Source organism: Rhipicephalus microplus, unplaced genomic scaffold, assembly GCF_043290135.1.
Source record: "Rhipicephalus microplus isolate Deutch F79 unplaced genomic scaffold, USDA_Rmic scaffold_16, whole genome shotgun sequence".
Classification (NCBI taxonomy): Eukaryota; Metazoa; Arthropoda; class Arachnida; order Ixodida; family Ixodidae; genus Rhipicephalus; species Rhipicephalus microplus.
This window is the reverse complement of record NW_027464589.1, coordinates 10,252,122-10,273,047: the sequence shown is the minus strand read 5'-3', so window position 1 is coordinate 10,273,047 and position 20,926 is coordinate 10,252,122. Positions and strand designations below refer to the sequence as shown.

Below are 20,926 nucleotides of genomic sequence, written 5' to 3'. Positions count from 1 at the left end.
AAAGTGTATCCGCGAAAAAACCAGGGATAAGTATATAATAGATGAAATCAAGAAAAGAAAATGGACATGAGCTAGGCATCTGGCGTGTAGGCAGGATAACCGCTGGTCATTAAAGGTAAGAACTGGATTCCCAGAGAAGGCAAGCGGGTTAGGGGGAAACAGAAGGTTGGGTGGGCAGAAGAAATTAAGAAGTCTGCGGGTATAGAATGGCAGCAGCACGCACAAGACCGAGTTCACTGGCGGAACATGGGAGGGGCCTTTGTCCAACAGTTGACGTAGTCAGGCTGATGAGGATGATGATGATCTATCTATCTAGCCGCCGACAACTTTCAGCTCTCTTGGCTGTCTCGATAAATTTATCAATGGCAAAATCAGTATTGCAGAACATGGTGGTATTACAAGCATAACTGACTGATCATAACATAAAAATCATGGTATGTATATCAGGAATGTCACGATTTACATTGTAAGGTCGCGCTGCCCTCTCGGCAGTTTCGTTCACATTACATTTTGCAAAGCTGGTGTGATAACACATGATTGCATAGCGAACATAAGTGACAGACCCTAACATAGAAATCGTGACGTGCATTTCATGATTTTCTTATTATGGCAAATCGTGACTACATGCCGCGCTCATGGTGTGCTCGTGGTCGTCTCGCTAGCTTAACGTATAGTAAATTTGCTATTACTGGACGTGAATGGATTGCGAACGTACATGACACGTCCAAATATGATAATTATGAGATGTGTGTCATGTAAGAACATGACTACATGCCACCTCATGATACGCTCACGGCCGTTTCGCTGGCTTCACATATACTAAGTTCGGCATCAGGTGACGTGAGTAGAAGGCGAAGGTATATGACACGTCTTATCGAGATAATCATGTTATGCGTGTCATTGAAAACATAAATACATGATGCGCTCATAGTGTGCTGGCGGTGGTTTCGCTTGCTCCAAATGTGCGAAATTTTGTATCACGTGATGTGAATAGCTGCCAAAGTATTCGACACGTCTAGACATGATAATCAGGATAAGCTTGTCATGTAAAACATGATTGCATGCTACGCCTACAGCGTTCTCGCGGGCGTTTCCTTAACTATACTAAAATCGGTATTACGTGACGACAATGAACGACGAATTTAAATGGCACATACAAACATCTTGATATGCGTGTCATGCTAAACATTAGTACATGCTTCGCTCATAGTGTGCTCGCGACTATTTCGCTAGCTCCGCATGCGAATTTTCGTATCACGTGAGGTGAAGAGAGGACGAAGGTGAATGACACCTAGAAACATGATAATCATGGCACGGAAGTCATGTACGGCAAAATTTACGTCCATCGCGTAATGTTGTGCTCGTAATAAATTGACATATTACCTTCCTCATATGTGCTCCGCATATTATCGATTCCCACGGTGCATGAGATTGCCAATTTTATTATTGTGGCTATGTCAGGCGTCAGTCGGGATCCATTCTCCGCTCTCTCTCTTAGCAACAGCTTCGCGCGCACGCATCTCTAGCTGCCTCCTGGCCGGTGGTTTGCAGAAAACTTCCGGCCACTATGGCTCGCAAAGGCTCAGTCGCCATGCACGCGTTCTTCAGTGGAAAACAAAGTCGTTGCGGCAGTGGCACTTCGAATTTTAACAGCGCTTGTTTCAGGATGAGTATGATGTGCTTGCTCTGCAGGAAGTGTACGTCACTAGCGAGACTCTATGGCCACCTGGATTTGTCGGCTACTGCGATACCACGCCCTGAGCTGTCTCCAGATGCTACAATGAGCCATGCCTGGTCGATGACCCTCCTCAAGACGCTGCTTGATGCGCCGTGTACGTGCGCACCTCTATCCCACACATGGTATCCATGTTGATGACCTCACAAGTGGCCCACTGGAGTGCTGTGCTGTAACAGTACGTCTAGGCTTCTGGGACACCACTTTGGCCAGTTCATACATGCAACCCGACAAACCTTGGAACGCCTTTAGCCTGCTTCCCCTAGTTGCTCACCTGCGCCGTGATTTTCCCCTCTGCGTGGACTTGAATGGCCACCATACTGCTTGGGGTCGAGACAGCTGTTGTGCTCGGGGCCGAGTCACTGTGAACGTACTCCTTTGAGCAGGCCTCAAGATTTCGAACACCAGGGAGCTTACCTTCGTGCGCAGAGGTATGCGTACTGCTATCAACAATGTTGTCGCAATGAAGCATTGAGCGTGCACCTGGTCGATCAGTCCGGACACCTGGGGATCAGATCAATTTTTGATTTTCCCGCACACCAACACCATGCCCACTCTAGGAGCTCATTTTTCTGCATGGTCAAATGGCGCATAGTCCAACGACTCAGTGCGACTCCTGCGGAGTGCGACTTTCCGCAGCATGTAATGGACCGCGCTTAAGCGGCTGCCATCGTGCCGAGAACCAGTTCGGACCTCCCGTTCCTGACCTCAAGCAGCTACAGTTGTGGGCCACGTGGAGAATGGCCGAGCACCGTGCTATACGCAGTTCCACGGCCGAAGATTGCACAGCTCTCAGGTGGCTGGACACCCTCTGTGGCTGGACATCCACGCAAACCAGCGATAAAAGCGAAGGTGGTAGAGATTTAGGGTACCATGTCTAGCTCTTGATGCAGTTTAACTGTGTGGCTGCTTCTGCGATCGCTACAGCGTAGGTCAGTCATCCGTCAGCATAACGGGCCATGACCATCTCCCTGGCTTTCACAGAGGTCGCTCTGGTGGACCTCATGATGAGTCAATTTGCACCGAGATCACCAGGACTACCAGCACAGACCCGGCTATTCGACAGACCAGTATATATACCTCATATACACCACCATGCCTTTACTATTGAGAGAGTTGCAGCCCTGTGCAACGAACCGTTCCTGCCCCATGAACTGACCACGTCTCTCAACCACTCGAAGCAGCTAAGCGCATGGAATATGGACGGAATTACGCTCTAGATGCTCCATAACCTGGCAGACAGTGAGAAGGCTCAGCTTGTGGACTACTTCAATGACATCCAAAACATTGGGCAGCTACCAGAGTCCTGGCTTACTGTCATCATCGTGCCGATCGTAAAAGCGCGTAAGCCAGCGTCGACCCCCTCATCGTACAGGCCTTTTTCTCGGACCTCAGTCACCTGCAAGGTGATGGTGGAAATAGCATTGGCCCACCTCGAGTGAATTGCTAAGTCTCTGGACTACTTTCCCGAGGAGCAGACCAAATTCCGGAGCCAGCGCTGAATAGAAGATTCGCTTATTGACGTCGTATCGACACTGGAGCATGCAAGAAGGAGCAAAAAGATGGCCCTTTTAGTGCTTCTTGACGTGCAGAACGCCTTCGATGGCCTGGTGCACCTGGCAGTCATGCAGGCACTAGCATCCCTGGGTGTTCACGGCCGCAAGCTGGGCTTAGTGCAGGGCTTTCTGTCCGGCCGTTTTTTCCGCATGAGAGTCGGCCACGCGTTCAGCTCTCTTTAACCGGTATCGGCAGGGGTGCGACGTGGTTCTGTACTGAGCCCTTCATTATTTACCATCGCCTTGGCACGTCTGCCAGCAGTCATTTGTTCCAGACAGAGCAACCAGGTACTGTTCCATATACGCCGAAGTCGTTGGCTTTTGGAATTGTGGCCCTACCAGGAATCTGCAAACTGTTCAGTCCTGCTTGCAGAGTGCACTGAATGTGGTGGTTGGCCATGCCGCATCTTCGGTCTGGCTGTATCGCAAGCCAAAACGAAGGCACTTTTTGTGCACCCTAGACCAAGAACACGAAGCAGGGTGGCCCGTCTAGCCATCGAGGGAAAACAATTCTGTGGTAGAGCATGGTGACCTATCCCGGGCTTCGCATCGATCATCGGCTGTCCTGGGTGCAGAGCTCGTCGGGCACTCCTAATCTTTCGAGCAATGACACCAAGAGCGTCAGCGTGGATTCATCCACGTTAAGCAGGGCTATGGCTGTCAAACACCGACAGAAATAGTGCAAGCTCTCTCATATAAAAGTACAGTAAAATTAAAATACTTTTGTAAAGACACGTTTTACTTTCGTGCTTTGCCGATTCCAATGACAGAGGGATCAACTATGTTTTTGAACGCGGAGGTTTTCTTCGTCGCACAATATCGCGCTTTGACGTCGGCGTGGCACCGTCCCTACTCGCACTGCGCATTTTCACGTATCATGGCGTCTGCTCGCGCCTCGTCCCGAGGCCAGCATGCTCACGTCCCTTGCCGGCCCTGGAAGACACCCGCAAAACTGTGGTTCCCCTTTTCCTCTCTCGCCTCGCAAGGCCGACGCAGGCAGCGTAGACACTCTATCGCGCCTTCAGAATTGAGTCAAGGGGGTCTTTAATTCACTTTCACTTGACGTTGAAGGCAGTGCTTTTCATACACTCAATAAATAGGAACAACAAAGACGAAATAACTAAGCAATCCCAAACCACACCCAGTTACGCGACATTCACTCGATACCCCTACCACTTTGCGACTCATTTGCACAAGTTCCCCCCGTGAGAAGGTGCGGGTGGCATTTTCGAAAACGATAGTGCTTCTTTAGATATTTCAACGCAAAAAAAAAAGCTAAAACGGCAAGCACAATTCTACTTATACTTAGGGTCTCCAACTCTGGAGGTGGCTTGAAAAAGACAATTTACTAAGGCTACTCCACGCTTTCCTAATGAGCCACGTTACGTACGTTGCTGCCATGCCCTGGTGGCAAAGTCACGAAAAAGTTAAGATTAATCACATGATTCGCAAGAGCATCAAAAGAGTGCTAGGGGTCCCCTCAGGTACTAATATGAAGCACCTCATGCAGTTGGGTATACACAATACGATGGAAGAGATCATCGAGGCACAGCATATTGCACAGCTGGCCAGACTCTCCTCTTCGGCCACAGGCAGGAGCATCCTGACAATCCTAGGGTATAGTGCGGTAGAAGAGGAACGCAGTCACTCTTTACCTAAGAAGCAAAGGATTAACACTATGGTCACTCCATTCCCCCGCTATGTACACCCGCAGAACAACGAGAACAGGTGGAAGGCCAGAAGTGAAGCACTGTTCAGGAGTGTTCGTGCAAAGCCGGAGTCTGCATCTTTCGTAGACTAGGTGCAGTACGGTCGAACAGCTAACTTCTCTCTCATTGCACTTGACCACACAGGTTGCGTTATTTAGTCCGCGTCTTTCAGGAACACCCCTCCCGCTAAAGCTGGACAGGTAGCCGTAGTTCTCACTTTCCTTGACGACTCCCGGCAGCATATTTACACAGACTCATGAGTGGCGGTGCGAGCTTTTGTATCTGGATCGGTATCGGCTGAAGTATTTCGCATCTTAGGCCATAGAAATATTTCTGAACACTTCATAGTTTGGTTTCTGGCTCACCTCTGATCACATCTGGCCTCCATTGCAAACCTAAGCGAGATCGCCCACGCCCGAGCACACGAACTTACCCACCGTTCCGGGCAGCCTGGGGGACCTTCAGACTCCAACCTAATAATACTTAGGGATGTTCTCCTCACTTTCAACGAAGGGACTAAACATTATCTACTAGACAGATGGGTCTTCCCCTTTCCTCATATGAAACTTTGTAGGACCCAGGAATCTACCCTCCGCATGCTTCAAACCAGGTCCTACCCAGTATTCGTTCCCACAGCCAGTTTATTGAAGGCATTATTCCAACATGCCCAGATTGTGGCGCCGTATCTACGTTAGACCACATGCTCTGGCAGTGCCCCTCTTTACCCTATTTTCAGCACACGACCGAAGGAGAATAGAACTCTGCACTCAAAACTTGCAAATCATCTCTGGGCTGTCCAGAGGGCTCACGACGCGGCGGTGAGGCTCGACCTACCCGTTCCGACGTGGGAGCGGCCGATGCTTTAGCTCTTTGACGTAGTGTTCCTCAGGACCTCAATAAAATTCTCTCTATCTGTCTGTCTGTCTGTCTGTTTGTGTACTTATCTGTTTGCCCCCGAAACAATACTTGAAACGGCCAAAATTCCACCCCATCCACAGCGCCCAACAATATTGACAATGTTTCAGCGTTCGTACTTGTGTGATTGTTGACTAAAAAGCACACAGTGCGCATTTCTGATGCACAATATAAACACATCAATATTCTGTGGTGCGCCTCTTCATACTAGAGAAAGCATGCATAAGTAATTCTAAGGAACGTATTGTTTATCACGCTGCGCTGACAATGTAACGCTATGCACGAAAAGACAAGTGTTTACAACGCTTTCCTAAGACCACACGGTGGTGGCACCTACCTGTCGCCTTACGTTCTGCACCTCATCGCCTCCGAGACGGGCGCCCATACCACGCGCTTCATTTTCCAACGGCCAGATAACACTCATGTCTCACGTGCCTTGATGCATGTTCACCTCTGCTGCATGCGCCTAGGCACTCTAACGAGCGCCTCCAGAATACTTTCCACCGATTCCTCTCACAGAACACCAAACGCTTTATTCACTCTCTCCAGGCGCAAAACTATCATCTTTCGACGACATTTTCGGTGAAACATGCGATTACAGGGCCATTTTTTTTATCTGCTTCCCCCTCCTCAACCAGGAGCTTAGCCGTACTGCCATATTCAGCAGACAGAAATTAGCTTCTTTTTTTCGTTTCTTCAAGAACCACTTATGTAATATCTCCCTCTCAATTGAACAGCCCTGACACTCCTTTGGTGAAGTGAACTGCGTGACGCCTACTACTATTCATATTACTACTCCACTGCTACTCTAACTCGTATCACTATTAGGGCAACGTCAGTACAGGATAGAACAAAACTCGTTTTCTGTAAAATAGAGAAGCTGCTGCCCAGCCCAGTAGGAAGTCACTCGGCCTCTGTCAAAACTCAATGTACCAACACTCTCACCATTTGAGTTTTGATTTGTATGTGGGGCTTAACGTTCCAAAACAACCATATGAATGAGAGACGCCGTATTGGAAGGCTCCGGAGATTTCGATTACCTGGGGTTCTTGAACGGACACCTAAATCTAAGCACACGGGCATACAACATTTCCGCTTCCACCAGAAATGCAGTCGCCTCAGCCGGGATTCGATCCCGTGACCAGTGGGTGAGCAGTTGAGTACCTTAGCCACTAGACCACTGTGGCGGGGCACCTTCCAAGTTTTGCCAAAGTTCCTTATACAGATCGATTCGTTTCAAATGACAAACAGACTGGTTCCCTCGTTGAGTTGGCCAGAAATTGTTTAAAGGTTCACTGGCATCAAATATACTCATGTCAAGATTTTTGTGTCAACGACTAGCTGTCAACCTCCTAGTAGCGATTCATGACCTAAAACAGATCTGAGTGACGAATGAGTATCTGTAATACTATTATATTCGCTATAGAACGTGGTTCGAAATGAGTGGAAAGACCGTCAAACTGTACTTCTGGCAGCGCTACCTCACCACCATATCAAGGCCACTGCACAGCTGAAGCCGCTTTCACAAAAATTGGTGACGTCACACTAGCGTTTCGTCTGCTAGGAGCGCACGTACACTCAGTTCAGCTGCGTCTTTGAAGGCATGGACGCATGTTTACGCCTTCTACAACACCGTCGTCCTCACGGTCGCCATGGTCAACATCAGCAAATGATGACAGCGGCCTGGAATTTGGTATCGCCACACTTTGCGAGGATTCTTGCTTGACAAGCTCCGCGTTAAATGCACTGCTTTTATCAACCCTAGCCGTACCATCAGAGTTCAGGAACGCAAACCACGCACCTCATGTCGCGGACGTTTGGCGAGTGAATCGCTGCTTTCAGCTGCAGCAAGGCACATGGTAGAAATATCCCCGGCATTGAGAAGAGGCCTTGTACTGCCAGTGAAACCAAACTGGTTCGCCGACACAGGATTTACCCTGTAGCAACTCGCCACAGAGTGAAGTGAGCAAATGCGGCTGTTCTCCACAGGCGTCCTGTCCCTCTGTGCAACGGCACGTACGAGTCAACCCGCTCGCTGCGTTGAGGTTCGTGGCTTGGAAAGGTATGAAACGCCTCTCACTTCCCACTTTTTCCGCGCCTCGACGTGCAGGTTCTCACTACGCAGCGGTTCCCCGACATTCTCGCACGTATTGTAACTCTGAATTATCGTACTCACACCCAATGGAGCACATCGTAAATTAGTCGATGCGACAAGATGAATCACACGCAAGCCTCGACACAGCAAGGAGAGCAACTAGTGAGAGCATGGCTGGGAGTCGGCTCCGAACACACTGAGAGATCGTCGATGTCATCGTTATCAGCGTATCCTCACTCAGAATGGTATTTGTGGAATGTATCACCCCAAACACGTAGTACTAGTGTCGATGTCACCAGGCAGTTTATTTCCATTTATCTCTTTAGCTTTTTCACGCTGTTTGACGTCGAAATAAAATAACTTCGACGCGACTGACGCCATTCAAGTTTGGCCAAGAAGACCTACGCATACCAAGTGATTGAATGATGGGCGCATCGCGATCTTGAAATTTAATGTCAGTGCACGTTCAAGCATTTCAGACTTTATTGGGTTTCTTTGACCCTGTTTTTTTTCACTGCAGTACACACGAAGCCAGTATCCTGGATTTTGAAAGTTGTGGAGAGTAGAAGAATATGTATATAACGCTGCTTTTATAGATGACAAAATACGAAAACATTCTTGTCAGGGGGCAGTGTAAATGCAACATACACCGGGAAAAATACATGAGAGGAGCTTCGATAGATAGCAAAAGTAATGCTATTGAGGTGCAGTAAAAACAACCACCGATTGCACTTTCCATCACCGACAGGTACGGCTTTACTTTTACCGTAACAATTTATCAAAGATTTGCTTGACAGGTACGACAAGTTGTATTACAGTTGAGAGGGTACCATTCAGTTGCTGTCAGCAATTTGTACACACGTACCTTCACCCCCCTTCTCCAAACGACTGAATACTGCCTGAGCAGTGCGAAATTGTCTGTGAAGTTCCACCATTGGCCACCGACCATCCACGCACGTAACTTATCACATCGGGTGGCCCAACTATGATAATCACAGTTCTTCCTTCTGCTTGACAGTGCCGGCGTGTCCCTCCTGCTGCCAGAATTCATGGGGGAGGATGCCCATGAAGTAGTCGGGCTGCGCGGCCACTTCTTCCTTGGTGAGCCGGGTGTCCTGGTTGACGTCTCCCACCGAGATGAGCCTCCACGCCTCGCCCTCCTCACGGTCGTGGCTGGGAAGCACCCAGTCGCGCATTTCAGCCTCGTTCAACGCACCGTCCTTGTCCTTGTCCATGTACGTGCTGAAGTGGCTCTGCTGCGCCTGCAAAGAAACAGAGAACAGGGCCTCAGGCTCCGGGAGCAAAAAGCTTTCATTACAGTACAACCTTTCCCATCTAAAGTTATGCCTGTGCCATGCCTAATGTTGAGCTAATAGTTGAAAACGTGCTGTTCAAGTCAGTTAGCCAGAAATGAATATTGCCTCGCAAACTTGGGACCTGCGTTTCACAAGCGCACAGAAACCCCCGACATCGGCTAGAACATGTAAAAAGCAAGGTTTTAGGGAGACAGTACCGGTGCCCAGTTCTTGTCCTTGTCCTTTTCTGGTCCAGAGACGCGCTTCAGGTGCTCCATGTACTCATCGAACGAGACGATGCCATTCTTGTCGGTGTCCATTAGCTCAGTGGCCTCGGTGACCACGACATCTCGAACGCGTTCGTCTTCTTCGGGGTGCAGGAAGCTCTTGAACTCAGCTTTATCCAAAGCACCGTCGTTGTCGAAATCAGCAAGCTTCCAGCGACGCTCGGTGCGTTCCAGCATCGCCTTTGCTTGCTTTCCCTCTTCGCCGGCCTTTTCCAGGTCTGCAAAAAGAATGCTAAAGGTGCAAGTGCTGTTCTAATGCTAGTAGAGCATGTAAGCATGTGCGAAAAAATGGGACAGTTCACAAGCAGTGGCTTTGAGAGACCAAGTGCTCGTGCCTTAAATCCAGCTTGGTTAACTGACGTCAGTTAATACAGCGTGGTCACAAGACCGCCACAGCCAAAAACCGCTTTGGGGTCCATTTCTTTTCTTTAGTAGCGCACTCAGATTTAATAATTACCTTTTGTTAAGTTGTTAATAGATTTTCTGTACAACCTTGCCTGTACACTGCTCGCGTTTGGTGACCTGGGATTCCTCACATTGCAGGGCATCATTTAACACCAGACTCAACGCAGGGAGTATACGTATTACAAAATATTGAACTCTAAACACAAAGTAGCTGTTTGCTGGGATGCAACATCGCCGAGAAATCTAGAGGCCACGCTGCATGCGCACGCTGCTGTGGCACGAGGACGGGCCTGCGAAACGAGCTGAACGCCAGCGGCTCGCAGGTGCACGAGCACGCTGCTCGCGCAACACACAGACACAGCGTCTGAGGTTAAAAGCTAACGCTCTCATGGAAACGCAGATGTCTAACCCATGTCAAGAGGGCCCAAGTACAATGCAAGTGTACAACACGGAAGGTAACTCAAGAACGGCATCACACTGGATGTTTGATAAAAATAGTGGCATAACAACAGGCAAAGCCCATATTGAGTGGCTACAAGCTGGCCGTAAAGGCAGGTCAGCCAAAGAAGACAAGTCAGCCGAAGAAGGAGGTACACAACCTGTGAGGCCAGACGCCGAATCTCTACCGCAGCGTCAACGCAGCACTAGGATGCGGCCATTTCCTACTGATGACTTCGAAATTGTATTCCGCCCACAACTAGAACTAGATTTTTCAAAGCGAACGCTCATAAAGGGCACACATGCCATCGGAAGATCCAGTGGAGTGGCCCAGCAGGACTTTTAATACCATGTGCGAGTACAGGTGCAGAAAGTAGAGAACATGATCATTGCAAGCATGGACAGTACTGAACAACATTCCAAACTGCAAAGTATAAATGCTATACAGTTTGGTGGAGTAATTTATCAAATAAATCCGCACATTAGACACCCCGATGATATGTGCCGCGGAGTGACCTACGGTCTCGAGCCAGGAAGAAGCCCCACGAAGATAATTGCAGGACTTCGCGCAGACCCAAGATAACACGTGCTTGGCACGCACATGCTAATATCTTCCACAGCTGCAGTTATCACTTTCGACGGACAGTACGTTCCTTTTTACGTAACGTACCTCAGAGGAGACTACCGTTGCACGCCATACTGGAAGTCCATCCAATATTACCGAACCTGTGGCGCCATAGGTCACCGGCAAGACATCTGCCCACAGCCGAAAGTGAATGAACTTCTGCTAGAAATGCGGCCACGACAAAGACACAGAACCACACGACTGGCAACTGATGTGCAAGATCTGCGGAGAAGACCATAGGACTGTTGGAAAGGAATGCAAGAAGAAACTCCGCAGCAACCCCCCTCCTTATCAAGTAAGACGCCAGCAGCTCAATAACGCCTGCGCCCGTGAAAATCGCTGGAGTGCTCACACCAATAATTTACCCGGGTCGGTTATCACACCAGAAATTTCATGGGCCCCCTCTTTTCACCCAAAATCTGACCGAAGTCGCTCTTACTTTAAGGAAAAAGGTCGCTCTGAATCCCGCACGCCGTCACGGTCTCGCTCCGTTAGGGGAATCAGTTATGCCGCTGCGGTGACCGGTAGTGACGGGCCCAATTCTCTAAATACCACAAGTGCCTCAACCATCTCGCCTGCTCAGACAGCGACCATCGGGGCTCTAGAAAATGAAGTCCAAGATCTACAACGGAGGATACAACAACGCCCACCAGCTGAGTGTGGCACGCTAGAACTTGACTACATCATACTAAAACAGATGGAAGCGAAAATAATGAAGCAGGTAAAAGAAAGGCTGCAAGCACATAAAGCGAAGATGCTCGACCTCGTAGAATGACGTCTTGAAGCTTTCGAGGAAGCCCTCACCACGAAACTTCTCGCATTCATAGACATAACCATAGAGAAGGTGGTTACTCAAATTATGGAAAAGGTAGACCGACTGAACCCGTAGTTTAAGCACACTCGATGCCAAGCTTGAAGGTTTCATGACCCAACAGCATAACTTCATAGCTTATGATTACAAAAATTTCTTTACCCATGAGCAAATTCAGGAACCAAGCGGGAAGAGCGAAATACTTTAGTGGAAGAAACTGCAGCGGAAATTTGATCGACAGCACCAAACGACCGGCGCCAGGCGGAAATCAACTGCCAAAATTGCAGCTCTCACACATAAACAGTCTGAGCCACTCCCTACTCTTCGAATTTCACACTGGAATTGCAGATCCTACAGACCTCGTTCTGCAAACTTGCAAGAATATGTTAAAACAAATATTCCTGATATGATCGTATTGCAGGAAACCCACAGAAAAAAATCAAGCTCCCTGGCTACAGCACTCTCACATGCTCACCCCGCACCGCAATTCCTGTTAAGAAGACTCTAACCACACAGACTCATGAAACTGAAGACATTGGCATCGAACACACCATTGTGGAGATAATCCCCACTCAGAAGACTCAACAGAGCTTATACCTGACCAATCTTTACAGCCCTCCGCGGGAGCAGTTACACCAATACGACCACTTCGTCCACGGGCTCCGTCAATTGGTTAATGGCAACCGACTCGTCTTAGTCGGGGACTTCAATGCTCCACACATGGCCTGGGGACACAACCAAGAACCAAGAAGGGGGCACAACCAAGAAGGGGGCGCGTGTTCGCGATGCTGCACAGCAACACGGTCTGACGCTGTGAAATGACTTGCTTCATCCAACCCGAATGGGCAACAGCGTGTCAGGGTATACTAATCCTTGATTGATTCATATGTGGAGATCAACGTCCCAAAACCACCATATGATTACTAGAGACGCCGTAGTGGAAAACTCCGGAAATTTTGGCCACCTGGTGTTCTTTAACCTGCACCCAAGTCTAAGCACACGGGCCCACAACGTTTCCGCCTTCACCGGAAATGCAGCCACTGCAGCTGGGATTTGATCCCGCGACCTGCGGGTCAGTAGCCGAGTACCTTAGCCACTAGACCACCGCGGTGGGACGAGGGATACCAATCCTTATTTCACGTACACTAGAGACGTGCTCAATGCAACGTGGACAAGGCTACCGGACACTCTAGGGAGCGACCATCACATTCAAATAGAGGTTGAACCGGCTCACCACTCACTCAATACAGGAAAAGCTCGGCTCACAGACTGGACCGCTCATAGGAATGACCTTAGTGATGACTTGACTATCGAAGACATTGAAGCCTGGTTAAACAGTCTTCTAAGTGTTGCTAACGAACATACCAAAACGATACACTTGAACGAGGACAATCCGGCAGTCGATAATCATCTCCTTCACCTATGGGAAGCTCGAAGATCGCTTATTAAACGATGAACACGGCAAAAGCTCACCCCGCCGCGGTGGTCTAGTGGCTAAGGTACTCGGCTGCTGACCCGCAGGGTGCGGGTTCGAATCCCGGCTGCGGCGGCTGCATTTCCGATGGAGGCGGAAATGTTGTAGGCCCGTGTGCTCCGATTTGGGTGCACGTTAAAGAACCCCAGGTGGTCTAAATTTCCGGAGCCCTCCACTACGGCGTCTCTCATAATCATATAGTGGTTTTGGGACGTTAAACCCCACATATCAATCAATCAACGGCAAAAGCTCAATCGCAAGCTGAAGCACCGCATCGCCGTACTCACCACACAGACACATGAGTACACCGAAAACCTTGCGAGCCAGAACTGGCGGTCCTTCTGCGACGAACTTTAAGGGACATTGAGAAGAAAGAAAACTTTGAGCCCTGATCGACGACACTCACATCAAAACTAACAAAAGAAATACAATTCAGTGGCCCCTGCACTGAAATGCAATTCAGTGGCCCATGAACTATGAAGGCACAGAGCACCAGTTACTCCAAGAACTCCAAGCAAAGCTGCCTGGCTTCGTTAACCGACAAGCTACCTCCATCAACACTTCGACACACAGGGAGTACCGAGGAGCACCGAACAAAGCACTAGACCAGCCTTTCACGCAAGCAGAGCTACACGCGGCCTTCGCTAAGCTTACGCGTAACACGAGCCCAGAAAAAGACAGAGTGGCCAATAAGCACATAGCACAGCCACCGCCCCGAGCGTTGACGGCGCTCCTTCGGCACTATATATTTGGGGCGCGGCGAGGCAGCGGGAACCATGTCGCTCATCCAGAAAGTTTTGTTCACCACACAGGTCTGCCTTTTCGTCGCAAGTATCGGTGCCAAACCGGTATTTGGAGCGGATGAATACGCCTGCGCAACTCAGGTAGGCGCGTGCACGGGTTCAACGTGTCGAGAAGATTACCACATCGAAGACATCGGCTATCAACCGTTGCTGCTGCCCCGACAACCACAGCTGCGCAGCCTCAGTCTTCTGCACTGGGGTCTTCCATCGACTGTGACGTCATCGGTCCAACCTATAAAGGATCAACCGTGGCTGCAGTTCACCAGTGGGCGCAGCGAGGCAGCGGGAACCATGTCGCTCATCCAGAAATTTTTGTTCACCACACAGGTTAGTGAAACCGTGTCGACACTTCGCTGCGATGATCCAATGCTGATAATTTTGCCCTGCCCACGGTCTTATGTCTTGTATGTTCAAAACTGCTTGCGTATATGTGTGCTTCTTCTTTGTGGGGACGTGGAAGAGAACCCAGGCCCTACCGTTGAGAAAATGTTCGCGAAAATTCAGAGTGGCCAGGAAACCATCTGAAAAGAACTTACTGATGTTCGAGAACGACTAACAATGACTGAAAATACTGTTGCAAATTTCGACACTCGATGGAATGATCTCGACAAACTGCTCCTTGAAATTCGGGAGAAAACTTTACAAATTGACACACTACAGACAAAGGTATCAAATCTCGAACAGGTCATTGAGCAACAGTCTCGGAAACTTGTCGATTTGGAAGACCGAAGCCGCGTTTCAAACTTGTCGTCTTTGGCGTTGAAGAGGACAGCGTAGAAAACGATGAAAGCTTAAGAAGAAAGGTTGTTGACGGCATTTTCGAACGGAAGCTTAAACAGGAGTGCAGCTCTGTCGCTAGAATCCATCGTATTGGAAGGCCTGGTGCCACTAAAAGGCCAGTTATTGTTTACTTTCAAGATTTTCTTGAGAAAGAGACAATTTTGCGCCATGCGAACAACTTGAAAGGCACAGACATATTTGTGCAAAACGATTTTAGCAGAGCTACGCTGCGCAAGCGTAAGCTTTTGTGGAAAACGGCGAAGGATGATAAAGCTAACGGCAAGGAAGCGTATCTTATTCATGATAAGCTGAAACTTTATGCGACCCTTTATGCGTGGGATGATTCCAAGAACTGCCGTGTTATCATTAATGCTCCTAGGTCACGGAAAACCAATTGACAGATACATCAGCGTGACTCGAGGCAGCTGCGTGTCCCTAATGCAAATTTCCGCAGTGTTGTAAATAAAACTGATAAACTGGAAGATCTGCTTCTGAAATACGACCCGCATGTAGCAATCATAACAGAAACTTGGCTTCACGAGGGGATCACGAATGATATGCTAATCGGTCCCTCGCACCAGATATTTCGCCGCGATCGTGTTTCCCGCGGTGGTGGGGTAGCGATAATATTGAAGAGCACGTTTTCTGCTACATTGTTGCCCCAAATTGATGAACATGAAAGTTTATTCCTAAAAATCAACTGATGGGGCCACATTCTTACAGTGTGCACTGCGTATCGTTCGCCCTCATCGCCATCTCAGTACTTATCTTCTCTGTACAGATACATGTCTTCCCTGGTTCATAAAAAAATTATAATGGCAGGTGACTTTGATTTACCGTTAATCGACTGGTCTCGGAAAAATGTTACTGATTTGCTCGATTGCCCATCGGTGGATATAATGCTAGCATGCGATTTACAACAAGTAGTACGCACCATCACGCATGAACATGGGGACAGCGGCTCAATATTAGACCTTGTTTTCATAAGCAACGCATTTACGGAGTATGAATTAAGTTTGGAGCCGGGAGTATCTGACCATAAAATAGTACTTCTTACATGCGATTTTGATAAGTGTGTACCTAATAGGCCTGTACTTAAAACAATCAAAGATTTTACGCGTGCTGATGATCAATCCGTACTTGACAGACTGTGGGAGCTTGTTGACAATATTTGTGATACTGATCCACGAACGCTTTGGGAAACATTCAAGAAAACTGTGAAGGACTGCATTGACAAGCACGTTCCCTTACGCCGCATCAAGTCACGGCGCAAAAGTTTCAGGATTGATCGAAAAGTAATACACTTAAAAAGAAGACTAAAACGCGCAAGAAAAAAAAACAGGTCGTAAGTGTTCAGCAGATACAGACGCTGCAGACTGAGCTCTCCAGAGCTCTGGCGACTTCTAGAGACAAATATTTTGGAATAACGCTGCCAAACTTCATCAAAGAAAGCCCGGAAATATTTTGGCGTTATCTAGCCTCCAAAAATGGTAAACTAGAACAAATCCAACATAATGACTTTCTTATTACCGATGCCCGTTTAGTGGCCGACAAGGCAAACGACTACTTACATTCAGTATTTTCCGCACCGCACGATGACAGTTATCCCTTGGTTCCTACAGCCTGCCCTCCTGAAGATTTTATATGTCAAAACGGCATGTTATCACTGTTGGTCAGTGTGTGAGACAAGTCATCTAGTGGACCAGATGGCATACCCAACGCATTCTCGCGCAGATACGCTGAACCAATATCTCACATTTTAACTGAAATTTTTCGTTTGTCCTTAGCGTCTGCCATTTTGCCTTATGACTGGCTAGTTGCTCGCATATTGGCCACACACAAGAAGGGCGATCGATTACGGATAGAAAACTACCGCCCGATCTCTTTAACGTCTACATGCTGTAAATTGATGGAGCACATTGTTGCTCACTACATAACAGACTTTCTTGAACGTAACGGCTTACTTTCCGAATTTCAGCACGGTTTCCGTAAAGGGCTATCGACGCACACACAGCTGATAGCTACGGTGCACGAAATTGCCTCTGCCCTTGATTCGGCCAGCCAGATTGACTTAGTATTCCTTGACTTCAGCAAAGCATTCGATCGTGTTCCTCATGGTAAGTTTATAGGCAAACTGCTAAACATTGGTATACTCGATTTTCTTGTTAATTGGATTAAATCTTACCTCTCCAACAGGACTCAATATGTGGAGATCTCTGGGTGCTCGTCAGGCGCAATACCTGTCTTATCGGGTGTTCCACAGGGAAGCGTCTTGGGCCCAATTCTCTTTTTAATTTATGTAAATGATATAACTTCAATTGTCTCGTCTGATGTTCAAATACGATTATTTGCAGAAGATTGCATAATTTTTTGAAAAATTACATGTACAGAGGATCAAATATTCTTAAATGACAGCTTGACACGTGTTGTCCAATGGTGCACGTCGTGGTCCATGAAGTTAAACTCAGACAAGACTGTTCTACTGCGAATCACAAATAAAAGAGAGCCGCTTAGGTTTTCTTACTGTATCGATGGAGTGACTGTTAAAGAAAACTCAGAATGCAAATATCTAGGGGTGACAATTACCAATACGTTATCGTGGTCTAAGCACATTGAAAATACCTGCGCAGGCTTGGGTTCATAAGGCACAAACTTAAAGCTGCCCCTACAGAAGCAAAACTGTTGGCTTATAAGACCTTACTGTTACCTAAGCTTGAATACGCCAACATTGTTTGGGACCCCTTTTCTAAGAAAGACAAGCAAAAGCTAGAAATGGTGCAGCGCCGGGCAGTGGGTTTTATTTTCAACAAGTACAGATCCACTGATTCCCCATCTTCGTTGATGGTGCAAAATGGAATTTCAACCTTAGAGATGCGACGTAAACTAGCCCGCCTAAAATTTTTGTTTTCGCTTTTTCATGGCCACCTGAAGCTTAACGCAAACCCTTATGTCAAGCTGTTTTTACCTCGAGCATCGAGACATCGCCACTCACACAATCTTCTTCCTTACAAGGCCCGCACAAATATATTCAAATACTCTTTCTTCCCGCGGACAATTGCGGATTGGAATGCATTACCAAGTTCGGTTTTCTCTGCGCGAACAGCGGCCGCTTTTTTCTGCGATGGTGCTTGCTGCCCTAGAATAATTATCATCTTTGTTTCAGAGGTTTGCTGACCAATTGCTGGTGCTTTTCTAGTTTTTGTGTAGCTCTCGAACGGTTGAGGATGTTTTAGTTGTGGGTTTTCATTGTTTGTTGGGAAAAGTGCGTATTTGTCTTTTACGAGCTCTACTGCATAATACGAGCTCTACTGTATAATGGTTTTGTTTTGCTTGACCTAGAGACAGTGTGATAGTTGCAACTTTCTAGATTACAATGAGTTTTGCACTGTGCAACGTTTCTTCTTTACCTGAAAATGTGTGTATAAATGTATGTATCGGTGTATTTGTTTTTATATCTATACTGCACGTGTGTATGACCAAAGCATGGTTATTGATATGTATTCACCGCTATCATGCGATACATGTAACTTTCCCATCTGCCCTCCTGCTTGGTCCTTATAGGACTGCAGTATGTAATAAATAAAAAAATAAAAAAATAATGACTGCTGGAGAAAGGCGAGCTACCACAAGCCTGGAAGCACTCGGAGGTGACCATGGTACCCAAGCCAAACAAGCCAATCTCGATTGTGAATCTTCATCCCTTTTCCCTTATATCTTGCGCTGGGAAACTCTTTGAGCACATGGTAAACGAGCGGCTCACGATGCACCCCAAGACAATGGTCACTACCAGAACACCAAGTTCGGCTTCCGCCTAATGCTCAGCACAGAAGACGTCCTCTTGCAGATAAAGGAAGATATTCTTCTTTGCTTGAGCAAGCAGAGTAAGTCATATGTTCTAGCTCTGGACGTAAAGGGCGCATTCGACAATGTGAGCCACGAAGCCATTCTGCGTAGCCTGGAAGACGTTGGCTGCGGAGCCAAAACATACGCCTACATGCTGGCTTTTCTCACCAACCGCACAGCCACTGTAGGGATTGCCAATATCCGGAGCGAGCTTTTTCAACTCCCTAACAAAGGCACGCCATAGCTCAGTGTTATCACCACTGCTTTTCAACTAGGCCCTCCTTAAGCTCCCACGTCTCTTGGATGCTGATCCTGGGATACATCACTCGTTATACACCGATGATATCACTATGTGGACAAAACGTGTAAGCACAGGTGAACATGAGGACCGACATCAAGAGGCGGTTAATATCACTGAAGAATATCTCAAGATCTGCGGCCTCCGATCTGCTCCGGAAAAGTCGGAACTGTTAGTACTTGCGGCACGCACCCGGGGTAGACAACCAACGTACGACGCTCCTGACCCAAGAGTGTTTCTACAGTGAGTCCAAATACCACAAGTTCACCAGCTTCGAGTTCTAGAACTACGTATACATAAAGATGGGTCTGGTTAGGCTGCCCTACCCCGGCTGCAGAACACTGTGACAGCTCACTCACATAATTCGAAGGGTGGCCAACCGCCACATTGGCTTCAAAGAGCACGACACCCTAAAAATGGTACAAGCTCTCCTTTACAGCTGCATAACGTACGGAACTCCCTACCTCAACCTTAAGACAACGAGGAAACAAAAACCTGATCTGCTGATACGAAAGGCTACAAAGCTTGCCGTAGGGCAGCCGCCAGCCACCTCCGCTGACCGACTGCTTTGCATGGGAGTTCACAATACATGGGAAGAGCTCACGGAAGCACACCTCATCAACCAGGTCGAGAGACTCAAGCTGTCACTCACAGGGCAAGCCGTTCTTCGACACACAGGATACGAGACCAGCCTAGAGCCCAACTAAGAACGCAAAAGCAAAATACTGTCACAGCTCCGAGAATGCATTGAAATTCAGCAGATCCCTCGGAACATGCATCCTCAACATTACCGAGCAAGGCGGCTCGCCAGGGTTAACATGATCCGGAAAAACCATGGCAATGACCCCCGGGCACGATACGTGGACGCAGCCAAATATCCGGCACGTAACGCCTTCGCGATTACCGTCACAGATTACACGGGTGTGGTACTAGCATCGGCGACTATCCTCGCCAAACGTGCGGAAACAGCTGAAGATGGTGCAATAGCACTCGCCACTCATACGAGTGAGGATACCATCGTGGTCTTTACTGACTCACAAACAGTGGCACTGAACTACCTGAAAGGCAGAGTCTCCATGGTGGCAAATATGCTACTAAAGTACACGGACAATCCTCCTCCCTACACATGCATCTTGTGGAGTCCGGGTCATGAAGTCTCAAGGAAAATAAAGCGGCACACACCGCAGCCCGTGAATGCGTCAACTGGGCATTCCCATAAGAGATCCGAGCCACCTCCCACTCTACATCAGAATCAGAGGCAAGACAACCCATACCACTACGTATCATGCATTGCTGCCACATTATCGGCTCGAACGCATGTCATACCCTCCGCCACATCCAAAACTCACAAGAGACGAAGGCACTGACCACAGGTGTCTTCAAAGCAACACGTTCACCCACGGCGTACTATTGCACCATATAAGGCCAACGTTGCACAGCTACATCTGTCCTCACTGCAATGTAGCAGACACTCTGGCGCACCTCGTACTGCAGTGCAAAGGAAGCGTCCCAAGACTACAAGCAGCATCAGATGCGCGCCAAGACCTCCTCAGTGAAGCTTGGGAGACTGTGATCTCCCAGCCGGACCTGGTCGAGAAGCGTCAACTGGTTGCTCGAGCTTGGTGGGCTGTCCAAGCCAGAGGGTTTCTGGAATAAGGGACCCTCCCACCTTCACTCACAAGCTTCATTCAATACATGTTTTTTCTCTCTCTAAATTGTAAATAGGGAGTTTCAGAATACTGTTTGCAAGCGCTGCGGGTGTAGCGGGCGCCATATGAGTTTTAGAATACCGTTTGCCTTCTGCGATCCGCAACGCACGATCGCAACGACACCGTAGCCTCGAAACCAGCGCCTGCG

At 48.2% G+C, this 20,926-nt stretch overlaps 1 protein-coding gene across 1 annotated transcript in view; it reads right to left on the bottom strand.

Annotated features, from left to right (window-relative positions):
• Nucleotides 1-8,475: 8,475 nt before the first annotated feature.
• The window catches only part of LOC119166672 (calumenin-A), a 77,722-nt gene continuing 65,271 nt past the window's right edge, over nt 8,476-20,926 (bottom strand). Inside the window, exons 4-5 of the mRNA XM_075883379.1 lie at nt 9,524-9,810; nt 8,476-9,272 (exon numbers count right to left, since the gene is read on the bottom strand). Of these exons, the coding sequence (XP_075739494.1) occupies nt 9,003-9,272; nt 9,524-9,810 (557 nt within the window). The 3' untranslated portion in view covers nt 8,476-9,002. The remainder of the gene's footprint in view (nt 9,273-9,523; nt 9,811-20,926) is intronic.